This window comes from Dendropsophus ebraccatus, chromosome 10 (genome assembly GCF_027789765.1).
Source record: "Dendropsophus ebraccatus isolate aDenEbr1 chromosome 10, aDenEbr1.pat, whole genome shotgun sequence".
In the NCBI taxonomy this organism is placed as follows: domain Eukaryota; kingdom Metazoa; phylum Chordata; class Amphibia; order Anura; family Hylidae; genus Dendropsophus; species Dendropsophus ebraccatus.
Genome location: NC_091463.1, coordinates 77100890 through 77119151, shown reverse-complemented (window position 1 = coordinate 77119151; position 18262 = coordinate 77100890). Strand labels below are relative to the sequence as shown.

The 18262-nt window shown below is 44.5% G+C and overlaps 1 protein-coding gene and 1 pseudogene across 1 annotated transcript; both read left to right on the top strand.

Annotated features, from left to right (window-relative positions):
- The window catches only part of LOC138766115 (cytochrome P450 2F2-like), a 41090-nt pseudogene that overhangs the window by 1451 nt on the left and 21377 nt on the right, over window positions 1-18262 (top strand).
- Window positions 96-10681, top strand: LOC138766113 (cytochrome P450 2F2-like). The gene is made up of 10 exons (XM_069943460.1): window positions 96-114; window positions 2969-3146; window positions 4525-4687; window positions 5701-5850; window positions 6731-6891; window positions 7546-7722; window positions 7804-7945; window positions 8041-8225; window positions 8317-8458; window positions 10009-10681. The coding sequence occupies exons 2-10, from the start codon at window positions 2970-2972 to the stop codon at window positions 10203-10205; spliced, it is 1494 nt and encodes a 497-aa protein (XP_069799561.1). The 5' UTR covers window positions 96-114; window position 2969; the 3' UTR covers window positions 10206-10681.

Genomic DNA, 18262 nt, shown 5'->3' with positions numbered 1-18262 from the left:
ACCACCTTGGTAGTAGCGCTAAACAGTACCTGCATCCACAGGGATGAACGTCTGCCTTTGCTATCTTGTGGGAACAGAGTGACACACCACCAGGGACGCAGGCCCCAAATCTGGGTAAGCTAGATGTCAGGGTGACCCTTTAGGAATCCTTGTAGGGCAGCAGAGTTCTCGGCTTGAAAATGCACTTAGCTAACTGCTGATTTGACTTGACTTGAAAACCTCCTATAGATTCTTCTGACAGGCACTCTGTGTGAATAAAGGTTCCCCTATCTCTTTGGCTTGTTCTGGAATGCTTTTGGTATAACCTTAAATTGCTTTAACTTTATCTCTTATACCCCTAGGGAGCTCTAGGATTTTGGGAAACACACCTTGTGACACAAACTGGAGTCCCTGACAGGCTGGGAGTGTGGGGAGGGCCTTGTGTGAGGTACTGGATCTCAGTCAGCTTACAAATCAATCATTCAATAGGGCAAAACACATAATCAAAAGCAGTCAACCCCTTGTGTTACTTTTCCCTGCTCAATAGTTCAATGGAAGACAGTGACACCAAGTGGTGGGAGCAGCATACTACAGACCTCAGTCTTAGAGCATATACACATACATAGTACCATCATACACAGGCTTACTTAGAAGCAGTGGACACCCGCCCTGGGACATTGCATTGCCGAGCTTCCTATCTCCCTATGTACCAGTCTGTCATTTGCTAAGACCCAGCAGTTCTTGCAGCTACCCAGTACCCGGCAATCACATCTTCAGAACAGGATGCAGGGGCTGAGCTGTGTATACTTTTCACATTGACCATTGTATATACAGCACGAATGGCAATAAACCATCTCTGCAATTTCCCTAGAGAGTTGTCACTAACAGCCAGCTTCCCTTTACAGCATTGTCGCAATCTCCGTACCAATGTTGACTTTGCAAGGATGTTTGGGAACATCCTTCCAGAGTAACATGCGGATCACCTAAATGTTTTTAAGTCTATGGGCAGTCAATAACCAGACACTACTGGACGGGGCACCTGAAGGGTCTAATATCTATGAGCTAGACTTTAGAACTTGGCATCTGTGGCACATCTTTGTACGCAGAAATAAAAAGTTCAGTCCTGTTGTATACATAGTATTTAACCTTCACCTTTGCCAAGTCCAAGATCCAGTATTTGTAGTAAAGGTGTTGTTCGGAAAGGCGCCAGCCCAGTAGAAGTAGAGAACAAAAAGTCTGCAGCACACTTGTTCATGGAAAAAGTGGGTATTTGGTTTATTAACATGCAGGACCAAACCATTGCCAGGAGCACTCCCATATGCACTCACATTTGCGACGGCGAAAAAGACCCGGGCAGGGTAGAAACGTCCATGTGTCGCATCCTATACTTCAATAATTGCTAAATTGTGCACCAGATAGGTGCTTTTGTGTACAGTAGTGTTCTGGTTTGGCCATTTTTCATGCTGTAAATAAACCAAATTTTTACATAAACAAGTGTGCTGCAGTCTTTTTGTTTTCTTAGTATATGGTTAACAGCAGTTCTTTAAGTGACTCTGTACCCACAATCTGACCCCCCCAAACTGCTTGTTCCTTCAGATAGCTGATTTTAATCCAAGATCTGTCCTGGGGTCCGTTCGGCAGGTGATGCAGTTATTGTCTTAAAAAACTACTTGTAAACTTGCAGCCCTGTGCCCAAGGGGAGTATCTGTGCCCTAACTTTGCACCACCCTCCTCCCCACCCTCTTCATCATTAGAAATGCCACTGGAACATTTACTCCTGTTTGAACATTGCACAGGTGCCTTAACGATCCAGCCCATGTGCCAGGCTGACACAGGTGGGGAATAGGAGGCAATCTGCCTGGAGCATTCCTAATGATGAAGGGGGGGGGGGGGAGGAGGGACAGAGAGGTTGTGCCAGCCTAATGCATACACAAGCTAAGCCACGGCCATAGGGCACTGGGCTGCAAGTTTAAAAGGACAATAACTGCATCGCCTTCCGAACGGACCCCAGGACAGATCTTGGATTAAAAGCAGCTATCCGAAGGTACAAGTGGTTTGGGGGGGTCAGATTGTGGGTACAGAGTCACTTTAAAACAATGCCATAGCAATGAGCAATAGAAAATTTGTAAAACTTTCATTTCCTGAGGTCTGTAGGCAGCACACAACTCGGGTAATAGCTCTTCCAGTGCTTGGGTAGAAGATATTTGACACGGAGCACAATGTCCATAGCGTGCAGTATTTAGAGGTATATAATGCTGCCTACAGACTAAGATTTTCTACTTCCTGGTTGTCCTACATCTTATGTCAGAACACAAATGGGATTTCAAAAAGAATAACGAGGAAAAATTAGGTTCCTTCCAAAACTCGTTTACATAAAGTTAAACAGTTAGAAGATGTGACTAGTATTGATTGAAGTTGCCAAAATGTTTGGCTTCTGCAACGTTCTCCGAACCTGAATGCTCAGAATATAAAGTTGTTGCCGCCCTAGGGCTGCACGGAAAACATAGATAGAGCCTATGGTTCATTTTCAGGACTTTTTAGAGCTGCATCAAACTTATTAAGCTGCCGGAAGTTAAATGCTGAACATTCTGCTGCCGAACTCGAACTGAGAAGTAAAAAGTTGCACATACTGTTGCCATACATATAAGACTTCATTTTTTCACACATATTTTTTACTTGGAAGGTGGACGAGGAACTAAAAATCACAAATTTTTGAGCAATGAAGCAGTTGTGCAAAAATATGACACAAGAAACCCAATACTATAGCTTTCATACATTCGTACCATACCATCATTGTAGGTGGTCTTGTGGAGGCCGGCAGAGTGTTATCTCCTGTATGAGACAGTCCATAGTTCCTCACGGTGCATCGCTCAACTTCCACTCGGTCAGATCTAATCTGTGTAAATGACAGTAAAAGAGATGGTCTAGCAGGAGGAAGCCTCTGCTCTGTGGAAATTTCCAGAATCTGAATCTAAATCTCTGTTCACAGGATGGATCTATACTCACTAGTCACAGTCCTCTTGGTGATTCTCATAACCAGCTTGTTGGCTAAGTATATAAAGATACTGTTGGAGAGGTCTGAGCTACCTCCTGGGCCGACTCCTCTTCCCATCATTGGAACTCTTCACAAGATGAACTTTAATAATATTGTGGAGTCACTTCTGCATGTAAGTAAAATGGGGCAACAAACCTATAATACACAGTAATGGCTCTGGTATTATCCCACTGAGAACAGAAGGTTGAACAGTGAAAATCCATCACACCTGACCCCTACAGTATCTTCACCAACATCATACTGTTGGGCTCTGTATACTGTTACTTTGTAAAACAAGTTTTAGGTTTTTTGTGTTTTAACATACCTGATTCTTGGGCTGTAAAATGAACTGCAACTGGGTTTGTCTCCTGTGTCCTGTGTTCTCTTCCTCAGTGGCGTAGCTACCATAGAGGCAGGGAAGGCGGTTGCTATGGGGCCCTTGGAGGGAGGGGGCCCGGGGATTCACAGGGAAGATAAGAGCCTCCAGTGTCCTTTTGCTTAACCCATTATGCACTGCAGTGTGTAAGTGACCCAGTGTTCTCTTACATGCTGCAACACAAAAAAGGGTTAATAAATTCCAGACAATTAGCTCTCTGCTTCACTGCTCTGATAACCTCTGTTCTCTGAGCTCCTGCAGAGGTCAGGGGTTATCAGTGCAGGGGTAGTGAAGGAGAGAGCTAATTGTCTTCTGTATTAACGCTTTTCTGTGTTGCAGCATGTAAGAGAACACTGGGTCACTTACACATTGAAGTACATGAGGGGTTAAGCAAAAGTTAGTCTGCTCCTGCACCTATGTATATAACCATGAGGCTCCTAATAGGCTGTTATAGTTAAATACAGTAGATGGACAGAACAAGTAGACACTGGCTGTCTTCTCTGCCAGTCACTGTTGTGGATGCACGCAGGATTCTGCCTCTGGCCACAAGAGATTTTTTTTTAGGGCCACATCAACGAATATATATATACATATATATATATATATGTATATATATATATATATATATATATATATATATATATATATATATATATATATTAGTGTGTAGGGGAGGGGGGCCCCATACAGTTTTTTGCTATGGGGCCCCATGAATCCTAGCTATGCCCCTGCTCTTCCTGTTAAGAGAAAATTACAGCATGCACGGTCAAAAATAGAAGTCTTTAGATGGATACTCATAAGTGATATGGGCGGTGAGGTTTAGTGTCTCTGGCTCATTCGTGGCAGGAAGCTAGAACATTGCTCTGATCAGCTGTCAGATATATTGGAGAAATCTTCAGAATATTGGGTCAATCCTCTGATGGGAAAAGTAAGAAGTTTGAAATGGCTGATTAGGTGTATTGTCAAATTTTGGGTGGGATAGTCTAGACAGAATTAAACTATACTAGTGTGTGAATAGCACTGTTGTATGTTCATAGCTTAAAGAAATATTCGATATGTAACAGAATATAACTGGTTAGGGTTCTTGATCCGATCATAAATTGTTGGGTTATTAATTTTCTATTTTCTCTCATAGTTGTCAAAAAAATATGGTGACATATTCACAGTATATGAAGGGAGTAAGCCAGTTATCGTACTGTGCAGCTATAAAGCCATCAAAGAGACTTTAATTGACAAATCAGAAGAGTTCAGTGGCCGAGCCTATTATCCTTCATTCTTTGACTTTACCAAAGGAGACGGTGAGTATTGAGCCAGTACTGAGCTAGGCTATAGTTACCTTTGATCCTGGTGTATTAGTTCTTGGCTCTGTCCTTTCATCATACTTGTTAGATGGTTGGCCACTTCCTTCTTCTAGAGTTTCCAATTGAATTGAACCAGTAGGGACACAGTTGGACCCAGGTCAACAAATTATATTCAAAGGAGTTAGGATTTTTTTTGCCAGTATTAGTTAGATCCTGAATGCCCAGATTGTAGGCTTAAAGGGTTACTCCAGCGGGGGGGGGGGGGGGGGGCTATTTTGGGATCTGGTCGTGGAGGAGGTGGCTGAGAGAAAAGACGTCCACTCACCTCCCCGGATCCAGCGGCGGGTCCTGTATCGTGGCGCTCTGGTCCCCGGCTGCCTCCTGGTGTCTGACGCGGGATCGAGACGTGACATCTCGAGCCCGCGTCAGACACTAGGAGGCCGGGCACCGGGGACCGAAGCACCGCGATACAGGATCTGCCGCTGGATCCGGGGAGGGGAGTGGACGTCTTTTCTCTCAGCCACCTCCTCCCCGGCCCGATCCCAAAATAGCCCCCCCCCCCCGCTGGAGTACCCCTTTAATATTAGCCAAGAAGAGGCCAGAGTATAGTGTAGGGTCCATCCCAGACAGGAGGCCACTTTACCATGGTGAGATGGTACACAATATTTGCAAATGGTATGCCAAAGGCCTCATTATTTTTATGAAGATTTTCTTTAGTATTTGGGGGGCTGCTTTTCGTGCTTATCATATCTGTATTGGGTTTATGTTTTGCCATTAGCAGTGAGTTGTTGCATTCTTTGTGTTTTTGTGTGTCTGCGATTTCAGCCATAGCAACGTGGCGCTGTCTAGTGTGAATGGTGTTGTAGAAGAGCTAACCAAATTTGTCTTTGTCTGACTCTCCATAGGTCTTATAAAGGTGTTGTAAAAAAAGTAATTTTAGTGACTTTCTACAGCTTATAATAGAAGGGACTTGCTTGCTTATGGAATTACTTTTTTTTATCATATTACAGAGTTTGCATTCAGTAATGGTGAAAAATGGAAGGAGCTGAGGCGTTTCGCCATGTTAACACTGGGCAGTTTTGGAGTTGGAAAAACTAGCTTTGAGGAAAGGATACGGCAAGAAGCCCGGTATCTTACTGATGTGCTGAGGAAATCAAATGGTAACGTTTAACAACTATTTTAATACATCTCAGGGGCTTCATTCCTCTGACCTAAGGTGGCCAATCAGTTTCCAGATTAGATTTTCATATTTGCAAAAAAAAAAAAATGTATACAATTTAAAAATTACCGTCATTGATGGAATCTGGATTGTTAAAAGAGAAGTCTGGTGGAAGGGTAAGGGGGAGGGGCGGGTTGTGCAAAAAATCTTTACGGGCAGGGAATGGGGAGGGGAAATAAAAAAGACAATGGCCCAGATTTATCAAAGGGTGTCAAATTTAGTCTGTGAAAACTGCCCACAGCAACCAATCACAGCTCAGCTTTCAGCTGATTGGTTGCTGTGGGCAGTTTACACCAGTCTAGATTTTACACCCTTTGATAACCACTCCCAGTGCCCATACTGCACTGCATCATGGAAATCCATGGCCCTTTGGGCTGTCATATTCTCCTGGGTTCTGGGTATGCTAAGATAAGGGGGCGACAGATGGGTGGGATTTAACCTGCTCAGCCAATCAGTAACTTCAGCGGTGTTCCACCCCAGTCACTGACTGGCTGAGTTGGGTTGTGACTTAGCCGAAGTGGAGCTAAGAAGACAGCCTGCAGGGTCCAGGAGTGGGATGCGTCTCTGCGCGGGCACCGGGACAGGTGACTATAACTCCTTTTTATGTTACCCCTCTCCCAGCACAAAATAATTTTCTACTTCTCCTTAAATAACTGATATTTTGTCCATTAGACTATAGGCCTGGCTTGATAATGGATTGTGCTCTTCTGGCACCTACCCTGATATTGTATACAGCATGGTATCCAATAGCAGTAACATGCATTTTTTTTTCTTTAATTAGTTTTAGCTGTTGATTTACCTATTTCTGTTTGTTATTTTAGCCTCCCCGATAGATCCCAGTTACCATTTACAACGTGCTGTGTCCAATGTTATTTGCTCTGTGGTGTTTGGTAACCGCTTTGAATATGAAAATGGACATTTCCAAAAGCTTATGCTATGTGTTCAAGACAACTTTCGTATCATGAGCACCCGCTGGGGATTAGTGAGTATGCCTTTTAGATTGTTAGTTGGCATATCCATGTGCATGGAGCATAAGGGTCCTTTTACACTCACCAATCTTTGCTCCTCTGAGCCGCCAATGAGAGCCGATCAGTGAGGTTGGAATGATCAATCGGCAGCTGACAATCTGGCATTTTCCTGCTCCTCGGCTGATCACTGCCACTTTTACATGGACCGATTATCCGCTGAATAGGAATTTCTAGGAATGCTTGTTGCCGATAATTGGTCCACGTAAAAGGGCCTTAAGGTTGTGCTGCATGGAGTCATATATCCTCCCCGTATCAACATTTAATTGCTGCCAAAACTTCATTTACATGGATAGAAGAGTGGAAGAAAACAAACTGTTTTAGATGAAACATCACATAATATTCAGTGTCTTAGTTTACAACCTTTTTGTGACCTGTGACCATAAGGGCTGCTACACGGGACTATTTGCTAGTCTTTATTATTTGCGAAGGACACCTAGATAACTTAGAATTGGCAAAATGGAGTGCTAGGACCCATAGCTAGAAATACTGTAACTTACAGATTGAAATGATGATCAAGGTAGTATAGATGAAGGTAGTTTGGCATTGGAAGGTAATTTGGCTTTGATCATGTTCTCAGGTACGTGATGATTTGGTTATTGTGTTTTCAGATACACAACATATTCCCAGATGTTACGCGGTACTTACCTGGACCTCACCGTAAAATAGGGGAGAACTTTGCTTTAATGACCGATTTTATCAAGAAGAAGATGGAGAACAACATGAAGACTTTGGACATTCATAACCCAAGGGATTTTATAGACTGTTTCCTGATCAAAATAGAGAAGGTACAAAAAAAGTCTGTCCTATGTATATTATTATTCAATATGTTTAATTATAGACAAAGAATCTTCCTATTTCTTATACAGGAAGGGAAGAACAAAGCAATATTCTACAATCCCAATACTTTGGTGATGAGCGCTTTGGTCTTGTTCTTTGGTGGGACAGAAACCGTGAGCTCCACACTGAGATATACATTACTACTTCTCATGAAACACCCGAGTGTAGCAGGTATGTAACTAAGTCCAGAAAGATCAATGAAAACTTACTTAAAGTGGTAAGTAAACCTGAAAGAATGATACATAAAGTATATATTTGTTCTTCAGAAAAGGTCTACAGTGAGATAGACCATGTAATTGGCCAACGTCCACCGAGCTATGAAGACAGACACAACATGCCTTACACAGAAGCTTTCATCTATGAGATCCAGCGATATGCAGATGTGGCACCATTGTCTCTTCCCCATGAACTCATCATGGATACACAAGTTCGCAATTATAAATTTAAGAAGGTAAACATCAAGTCAAGCTAAGAGTAAAAATTTAAAAAAATGTAAAATTCATAAAATGCATACATTTTTTCTAATATTCTTCTAACCACAGGGAACAGCTTTCACTCCATTACTCACCGGCGTGCACAATGACAAGACACAGTTTAAAAACCCTGAAAATTTCGACCCAAAAAACTTTTTGGATGAAAATGGAAAACTTGTAAAGAAAGAGGCCCTGTTGCCATTTTCTGCAGGTGAGGATTAAATCAAAGTAGATGACGGACTGGGTGGATTTTATGGTAATACAAGAGGTGACATTTTCTGTCATGTTTGTTTTAGCGTACCCTAAGTATCAATTTCAGAGCATCTTAACTTAGAACTCTGTATAGGGCTATGCATTCATTCCGGAAGTATATGCTTGAGAATGTGACACATCCTGGTTCATTACTTATCAGCACCTTCTTGGGGTTGCCTTTTATCTGCCTTTATATTTATATTAGCATAGAAAGTTTTCATACTGTTAAGATACGGGAATTACTAGGCATACATATGCATATAAGGTAACACCAGAGGTGCGACTTTGGATCCAGCCTGTCCACGCTGAGATGGTAATTCGTTTCCAGTCAAGACCTGCTGTCAGGACTAAGGAACTGGTAGACACGAGACAGGGGAGCCCTAGCACTGGAACCCACCCCGCTGTCCCTGCCTAATTTACTTGACTGCCCTAGGCAGCAGCGGACAACTGATCAACTGTCCCTAGCTTGCACAGGTGTGACACAGAACGTGGACAAGACAAACAAAACACAAATAATCAGAGGTCCAAGTCAGCATCTAGCAGTCTGCAAAGCACAAAAACGTAATCTAAAGTGTAGTCAAAAGTCAAAGCCAAGAAGTCAGGGAACCAGGAATACAAATCTGGATACAATGCTAGGGCAAAAGTCACTCAGGGTGTGAGGCTCTATTGCAGGCAGGGAATGGGAGACAGGGGAGGATACTTATGGAGTCCCAGTCCCAGGCATGATTGGGGCTGAGACTCCAGCCCCAGACCCAAGCTACAGGCTGATTGGTGGTGCCAGCCGACAGTGAGTAATTACTAATGTAATACGTATATCCCACTCATCAGGGGAGAGTGAAGCCCTGGCCCTGGTTAGATGACAGGATGCCGCCACGCCCCTTTCAACCCGGTCGGCCGGTAGCAAGGGACACTATTGGCACGCCAAGGCCAGTTGCCAGGGATGATGTCAGCAAGGGACCGGCTGCACACTTCATACTGAAAGGGGAACTACTGACGGACCCATTCCTATGCTAACTTTCCTTATGTACAGGGACCAGTATTATTGAACTGTAAATGTATTCAGTATTGCACCTTCAAAAGATTTTCAATTAAAGTTAAGTTCTACAGTTACTCGTAAACTCTCTGTGATTGTGTCCTGCACCAACACACTATGTAAAAGCATCATAGGAACATTTCTCAGAGAATATGTAGGTACCTGGGGAGAGTTAGCTACCATTCAGGCCCCTTGACAAGTGCCTCAATACCGCTACCTCCTGTTCTACAACATCAGACAGACCCCAAGCTCACCACATAGTAACAGCTGGAAGGCCCCATGTTTGACACCTGTGGTCCAGTGGCTAAATCCCCTGATGATCATCTGCTATTTTAGGGGAAATAGGTTGGAAAATCTACAAGTATGGTGTCACTTTGTCCCGATTAAATTAAGCTTGTATATAATATAATGTTGAGTGTATGATCTACTAATGATATGATCTATTTATCTTTGCATTCACTGACATGTCTTTACAGGTAGAAGAATATGCCCAGGCAAGAGCTTGGCAGATATGGAGCTCTTTATTTTTATCACTATGCTATTGCAGAACTTCACTATCAAGTCACTGGTGCCTCCCGAAAAGATCTCAGTTGCTCCTGTAGGAGCCGGGCTTGGACATATCCCTCCTAATTTTGAGATATGCTTAATACCTCGTATGTGCACTGAAGAATAACATACTTAAGCCTGGATGAGTATGGGACATTGTATATTTAGGGAAATGTTCATCAGAGCAGGAAACAACTTGGTTGTTGAGAAAAACGTCAGTATTTCAGTCAGTTAGTAGTATTATTAATTTATGAAATAATCTAGTCTAAACCAGGCCTGTTTCTAGCGTCATGCAACTCACAAAGGAGATTAATAGTATTTGGGCTAGTTTTGGTGGGAAGTAGTGAAGGAATTTTCTAGGTTTAAAGGGGGAACTCCAGGTAGAGGTTAAAAAAAAAGAAACTTCTGCAGAAGCATATAAGCATATAGCATTACTTACCTATCTATTCCAGTTTTGAAACTACCAAAAATCCATTTGTTGCAGAACATCTAGGTTGTGTTCACACATTGCAGTTTCATTGTGTTACTGACTTATTTGCAGTACTTTATCATTTCATTGTGGTCCCACCCACACAGTGTGCTGTATTCTCTACCTGTAACACCACACAGCACACTGTATTCTCTACCTGTAACACCACACAGCACGCTGTATTCTCTACCTGTAACACCACACAGCACACTGTATTCTCTACCTGTAACACTACACAGCACACTGTATTCTCTACCTGTAACACCACACAGCACTGTATTCTCTACCTGTCACACCACACAGCACTGTATTCTCTACCTGTCACACCACACAGCACACTGTATTCTCTACCTGTAACACCACACAGCACTGTATTCTCTACTTGTAACACCACACAGCACGCTGTATAGTCTACCTGTAATACCACACAGCACTCTGTATTCTCTACCTGTAACACCACACAGCACACTGTATTCTCTACCTGTAACACCACACAGCACTGTATTCTCTACCTGTCACACCACACAGCACGCTGTGTTGTCTACCTGTAATACCACACAGGACTCTGTATTCTCTACCTGTAACACCACACAGCACACTGTATTCTCTACCTGTAACACCACACAGCACGCTGTGTTCTCTACCAGTAACACCACACAGCACGGTGTATTCTCTACCTGTAACATCACACAGCACGCTGTATTCTCTACCTGTAACACCACACAGCACTGTATTCTCTACCTGTAACACCACACAGCACACTGTATTCTCTACCTGTATCACCACACAACACAATGTATACTCTACCTGTAACACCACACAGCGCACACTGCATTCTCTACCTGTAACATCACACAGCACGCTGTATTCTCTACCTGTAACACCACACAGCACACTGTATTCTCTACCTGTAACCCCACACAATACACTGTATTCTCTACCTGTAACACCACACAGCACACTGTATTCTCTACCTGTAACACCACACAGCACACTGTATTCTCTACCTGTAACACCACACAGCACGCTGTATTCTCTACCTGTAACACCACACAGTACGCTGTATTCTCTACCTGTAACACCACACAGCACACACTGTATTCTCTACCTGTAACACCACACAGCACGCTGTATTCTCTACCTGTAACACCCAGCACACTGTATTCTCTAGTTTTGGTGGGAAGTAGTGAAGGAATTTTCTAGGTTTAAAGGGGGAACTCCAGGTAGAGGTTAAAAAAAAAGAAACTTCTGCAGAAGCATATAAGCATATAGCATTACTTACCTATCTATTCCAGTTTTGAAACTACCAAAAATCCATTTGTTGCAGAACATCTAGGTTGTGTTCACACATTGCAGTTTCATTGTGTTACTGACTTATTTGCAGTACTTTATCATTTCATTGTGGTCCCACCCACACAGCGTGCTGTATTCTCTACCTGTAACACCACACAGCACACTGTATTCTCTACCTGTAACACCACACAGCACGCTGTATTCTCTACCTGTAACACCACACAGCACACTGTATTCTCTACCTGTAACACTACACAGCACACTGTATTCTCTACCTGTAACACCACACAGCACTGTATTCTCTACCTGTCACACCACACAGCACTGTATTCTCTACCTGTCACACCACACAGCACACTGTATTCTCTACCTGTAACACCACACAGCACTGTATTCTCTACTTGTAACACCACACAGCACGCTGTATAGTCTACCTGTAATACCACACAGCACTCTGTATTCTCTACCTGTAACACCACACAGCACACTGCATTCTCTACCTGTAACACCACACAGCACTGTATTCTCTACCTGTCACACCACACAGCACGCTGTGTTGTCTACCTGTAATACCACACAGCACTCTGTATTCTCTACCTGTAACACCACACAGCACACTGTATTCTCTACCTGTAACACCACACAGCACGCTGTGTTCTCTACCAGTAACACCACACAGCACGGTGTATTCTCTACCTGTAACATCACACAGCACGCTGTATTCTCTACCTGTAACACCACACAGCACTGTATTCTCTACCTGTAACACCACACAGCACACTGTATTCTCTACCTGTATCACCACACAACACAATGTATTCTCTACCTGTAACACCACACAGCGCACACTGCATTCTCTACCTGTAACACCACACAGCACGCTGTATTCTCTACCTATAACACCACACAGTATGCTGTATTCTCTACCTGTAACACCACACAGCACACTGTATTCTCTACCTGTAACCCCACACAATACACTGTATTCTCTACCTGTAACACCACACAGCACACTGTATTCTCTACCTGTAACACCACACAGCACACTGTATTCTCTACCTGTAACACCACACAGCACGCTGTATTCTCTACCTGTAACACCACACAGTACGCTGTATTCTCTACCTGTAACACCACACAGCACACACTGTATTCTCTACCTGTAACACCACACAGCACGCTGTATTCTCTACCTGTAACACCCAGCACACTGTATTCTCTACCTGTAACACCACACAGCACGCTGTATTCTCTACCTGTAACACCACACAGCACGCTGTATTCTCTACCTGTAACACCACACAGCACACACTGTATTCTCTACCTGTAACACCACACAGCACGCTGTATTCTCTACCTGTAACACCACACAGCACGCTGTATTCTCTACCTGTAACACCACACAGCACACTGTATTCTCTACCTGTAACATCACACAGCACACTGTATTCTCTACCTGTAACACCACACAGCATGCTGTAAAAAGTAAAAAACTTTTTGAATTTAATTATTTTTTCTTTTCACTTCCACGCACATATTATGATCAAGCAACTTTTATCTTTGAAGTTGAGCCCCACAATAAGGACTTTATCCAATACTATCTCACATAGGATATACTGTTTATGCCTCGTTTTTTCTCTAGGTGGGATTGGCAGTGCCGGCTTTGATCCTCTCTGCCGTTTAACATCATTTACTTATGTTACTGCATGATTTTTGTGAATACACTGCAGTACTGCAATGAAACTAACATGTGTGAACACAGCCCTAATTTCACTGCAGACCTTTGCATCAGTAAAGTTGCAGCAGCTGCTTTTGGCCGGTCAGAGATGGTGAATCACTCAGGGGATTGGCCAAGCCTCCTGTGACATCACGCCCTGCCCCCTGTCTGTATCATCAGCCTGTGCTCAGCAAACACACACGATGTGAGACAGAAGCATGGAATATTTGTCTCCTAAGGGGGGAGAGCAGTGGGAACAGGAGACAATGTGAATTGGCATAGAGGCCATTTTTCTTCTCTTCCTGGATTTCAAACAGCTAACAGACCACAGCTAACAGACCAGCAGAACCGCACAGATATGGTAATATCTTATATAAACACATCTATATAACATTTAATGTACTTTTAATAGAAAACAAGTTTTCCTTATGTGGAGTTCCCCTTTAACTATACTATAAAATTAAGCCCTTAAAGGCATTACATGGGGTTTAGATGCAGTACTCTGATGTTGAAGCCTAATGTTCATACTCTCAACATAAAATATTTCACTCTATGTTTATTGTGTTACTTGGACATTTGTGCTGTATACTGTATTTATTACAAACTATAATGGATCTCTCTGCTACATGGGCTATGATTAGTGAGAATACTCTTAGTAGTTAGTAGTTAGTAGTTGCTGCTTTCTTCTGCAGGGGATATGGAGAGCTGTATAGCAATATCCCAATGCTATATACAGGGAAGAGAAAATGGCCTAGGTATCTTATTGTCAATAGCAGGACACACAGGAGGATGAATGGAGGACATAGTATATTTTGGTATATTACCTTATGCCATGGTATTCATCCATAGCCCATGTCCATCTTATATTGCCCCACTGTATCTGAAAATTAATGACTGACGCAAATAGTCTTTATTAAAAATTACTAAAGCGGTTTAACTGATAAACTAGACAGTGGCTCATGCTGTTTGATAAATCTGTTGCATTCTTAGACTGTCTAGTCTAAGTACAGACTATTAATTGGCTTAATCTTGCACAAGAAATCTGTCTCTTCTTTTGCACACAGTGTCATGTCTTCAACCATGCCTCCTTTGTTAGGCCACATCCCTTGTTGTTGAAATGCCGGTGCTGCTGATAACAAAATCATATTTTTTGTATATAAGAACTCACATTATTAAATGCAACTGTAATACTGTAGTTTGTCATTATAGCTATACTGAAGCCCTTAGAAATCGCTTTTCTCGGCACTATTTGCATTACTACAAGATGACCACAAGATGGCACCACTGTACCAGTCTATGCAGTGTGGCTTACACTGATGATCAGTTGGAACAGATGGATTCTTTACATGGAATGTTATTTTATCTTGCTGTAAAATACATGTTGATTTATCCAGTCTTTTTATACTAAGATTATCTTTGTTGCCCAAAGAGAAATTAAAGCTAAGTTCTGCAATAATAAAATATAATAAATATCCCTGGTAGTATCTTTTTGTTATTGTATTAACATATACATAATGTATATACATACAATGTACTGAAACGCAGCAAAGACTGTGGTGCAGCAGACAATAAGTTATTATGAGGGATCGGTCCTGCCAGACTAATCTGGACAGCTTCTATGAGGAGGTGAGTTATAGACTGGACCTGAGGGATTCTGTGGATGTTGTGTATCTGGACTTTTCAAAGGAATTTGATACTGTGCCGCAGAGGCGTTGCTAGGGTCATAAGCGGTTAGCGAAGGAACCCAGTGCAGAAGCTAGTAACCCCAATGACTGCTTTATTAGTCCTCCCCTATTGCTTTCACTCCTAATAACTGCGGCTAAGCAGACACAGACAGCTTCTTCACAGCTACCTCTTTACACACAGCCTCTGGGAGGTCTGCCCTAACTCCTATCCTCTAGGCCAGTGTTTCCCAACCTTTTCAACCTCAGGGAACTCCTACCAGATCACGTTCTACAAAATGCAAAAACCTTATTCAGTGACTCACAGGTGACTTCTTCTTTGATCTGAGTTTTTCTTTCCCTTTTCCTCTCCATCTGGCCCAGACCTCCATGATTATTTCTTTCAGTTGCAATTCATCTCTTTAGAACCTGCCAGACAAACATTTTAGGCTCCGCACTTTTCCTTCAATTTCCTTCCCTTTTCCCCTCCTATAGGCTCCTATACAGTAGTAATTCCACTACCTGGTGTCAGTGAGTAGGTAGGTAAGTGTGTTGCCCCCTGTATGTAGGATACTCTGCTGTGCCCCCAAATAGTAATAATGTCCAGTGTTGTGCCCCATAGTAATAATGCCTCCTGCTGTATTACCCCACATTGTAAAATGTCCCCCTGCTGTGTACCCTTATATAGTAATAATGCCCCCTGCTGGGCCCTATATAATAATAATGCCCCCTGCTGTACACTCCATATAGTAATAATGCACCCTCTGCTGTGCCTCCTATATAGTAATAATGCCTCCTGCTGTACCCTCCATATAGTAATACCCCTCTGCTCTGCCTCCTATATAGTAATAATGCGCCTGCTGTACATACCATAGTAATAAAGTTCCCATTCTGCCTGCAATTAACCCGACCGCCATCCCCAAAAACACTACCCCACCTGACCCCTTCCCCCAACACACACTACCCCACCTGATCCCCTCCACCCACACACACACTACCCCACCTGACCCCCTCTCTTCCCCATGTATTTCCTCCGTGCTTCTCCTCCCCATACTTCTCCCCCCTGCTTCTCTCCCCCATACTTCTTCCCCCTGCTTCTCTCCCCCATACTTCTCCCTCCTGCTTCTCTCCCCAATACTTCTCTTCCCGGTGCTTCTCTTCCCTGCTTCTCTCCCCCATACTTCTCCCCTGTGCTTGTCTCCCCTGCTTCTCTCCCCCATACTTCTCCCCCCTGCTTCTACTCCCCCTGCTTCTCTCCCCCATACTTCTCCTCTGTGCTTCTCTCCCCCACGCTTCTCTCCCCTGCTTCTCTTCACCGTGCTTCTCTCCCCCATACTTCTCCTCTGTGCTTCTCTCCCCCATACTTCTCCCCCCTGTGCTTCTCCTACCATGCTTCTCTCCCCACTGCTTCTCATCCCACGCTTCTCTCCCCCCGAGCTTCTCTCCCCCCATGCTTCTCTCCCTCCGTGCTTCTCCCCCCCATGCTTCTCTCCCCCCATGCTTTTCTCCCCCCATGCTCTGCTCCTCTCCTCCCATGCTTCTCTCCCCCATACTTCTCCCATGCTTCTCTCCCCCATACTTCTTCCCTGTGCTTCTCTATCCCATATGCTTCTCCCCCCATGCTTCTCTCCCCCCATGCTTCTCTCCCCCCCATGCTTCTCTCCCCCCTGCTTCTACTCTCCCCATACTTCTCTCCCCCATGCTTCTCTCCCCCATATGCTTCTCCCCCCGTGCTTCTCCCCCCGTGCTTCTCCTCCCATGCTTCTCTCCTCCCATGCTTCTCTCCCCCCAAGCTTCTCTCCCCCATGCTTCTCTCCCCCATGCTTCTCTCCCCCATATGCTTCTCCCCCCGTGCTTCTCCTCCCATGCTTCTCTCCCCCCATGCTTCTCTCCCCCCATACTTCTCTCCTCCCAAGCTTCTCTCCCCCATGCTTCTCTCCCCCAATGCTTCTCCCCCCCATGCTTCTCTCCCCCGTGCTTCTCCTCCCATGCTTCTCTCCCCTGATACTTCTCTCCTCCCATGCTTCTCTCCCCCCATGCTTCTCTCCCCCGTGCTTCTCTCCCCCCTTGCTTCTCTCCCTCATACTTCTCCCCCCTTGCTTCTCTCCCCCATGCCTCCTCACCTCCACGGTCCACCAAGCTTCACCTACTGCCTGCCCGTAGCGCCTGCCGGACGTGCTGCTCCAATCCAATCAGAGGAGACTGAAAGCATGGGAGCGTAGGGCCGCTGTGGCGGGCCGTGGTGCACGCATCCAATTAGTGCGTGCGCCACAGCCCGCCGCAGCGGCTCCACGCTCCCGGTCTCCGCTTATTGGATTGGAGCAGCACGCCCGGCGGGCGCTACGGGTGGGCAGTAGGTGAGACGAGCAGCTGCCGGGGTGGGCAGCAGCCGCGATCTGCGGGCCAGATACGGCCATCAAAAGAGCCGCATCTGGCTCACAAGACCGGGGCTGAAGAGATCAGGGGCAGCAGGCATTTCATTCGGGGCATGAGCCCCGAATAAAACTGCCTAGCGACGCCACTGCTGTGCCGCATTTAAGGTTGATATGTAAAATAAGGATGCTGGGACTAGGGGAAAACATGTAAATGGGTAAGTAACTGGCCGAGTGAAAGGAAACAGAGGGCGGTCATTGGGTAAAGTAATCACCACAGAGGAGGATAATATAATATTACAGACAAGGAAAAAAGAAAAAGTTGCCAAACTCCTTGGAAACACCAGCGCTCTCTTCACAAAGTCATGGGAACAAAGTTTTAAGGTGAAAGAAATAAAAATCTTTTATTAAAGGAGACCTGTCACCCCCCGTGCCGGAGTGACAGGCTCCGGACCCCCCGTTAGATCCCCCTATACTCACGTGTTCCTGCTGGGTCCCGCTTCCTGAGCCGGTCGGGTCACGGAGATATGAGCGCCTGAAGCCCGGCGCGCGCGCTGACAGCAGAGTCAGACGCCCATAGAGAATGAATGGGGAGTCCGATGCTCCGTCATTCTCTATGGGCATCAGACTCTCCTGTGAGCGCGCATGGCGGGCTTCGGGCGCTGATATCTC

Coding starts and splice junctions, on each gene's coding strand:
- LOC138766113 (XM_069943460.1), top strand. CDS start 2,970: ATGGATCTATACTCACTAGTCACAGTCCTCTTGGTGATTCTCATAACC. Junction 4,688..5,700: donor TGACTTTACCAAAGGAGACG/GTGAGTATTGAG, acceptor ATCATATTACAG/AGTTTGCATTCAGTAATGGT. Junction 8,226..8,316: donor GCAATTATAAATTTAAGAAG/GTAAACATCAAG, acceptor TTCTAACCACAG/GGAACAGCTTTCACTCCATT.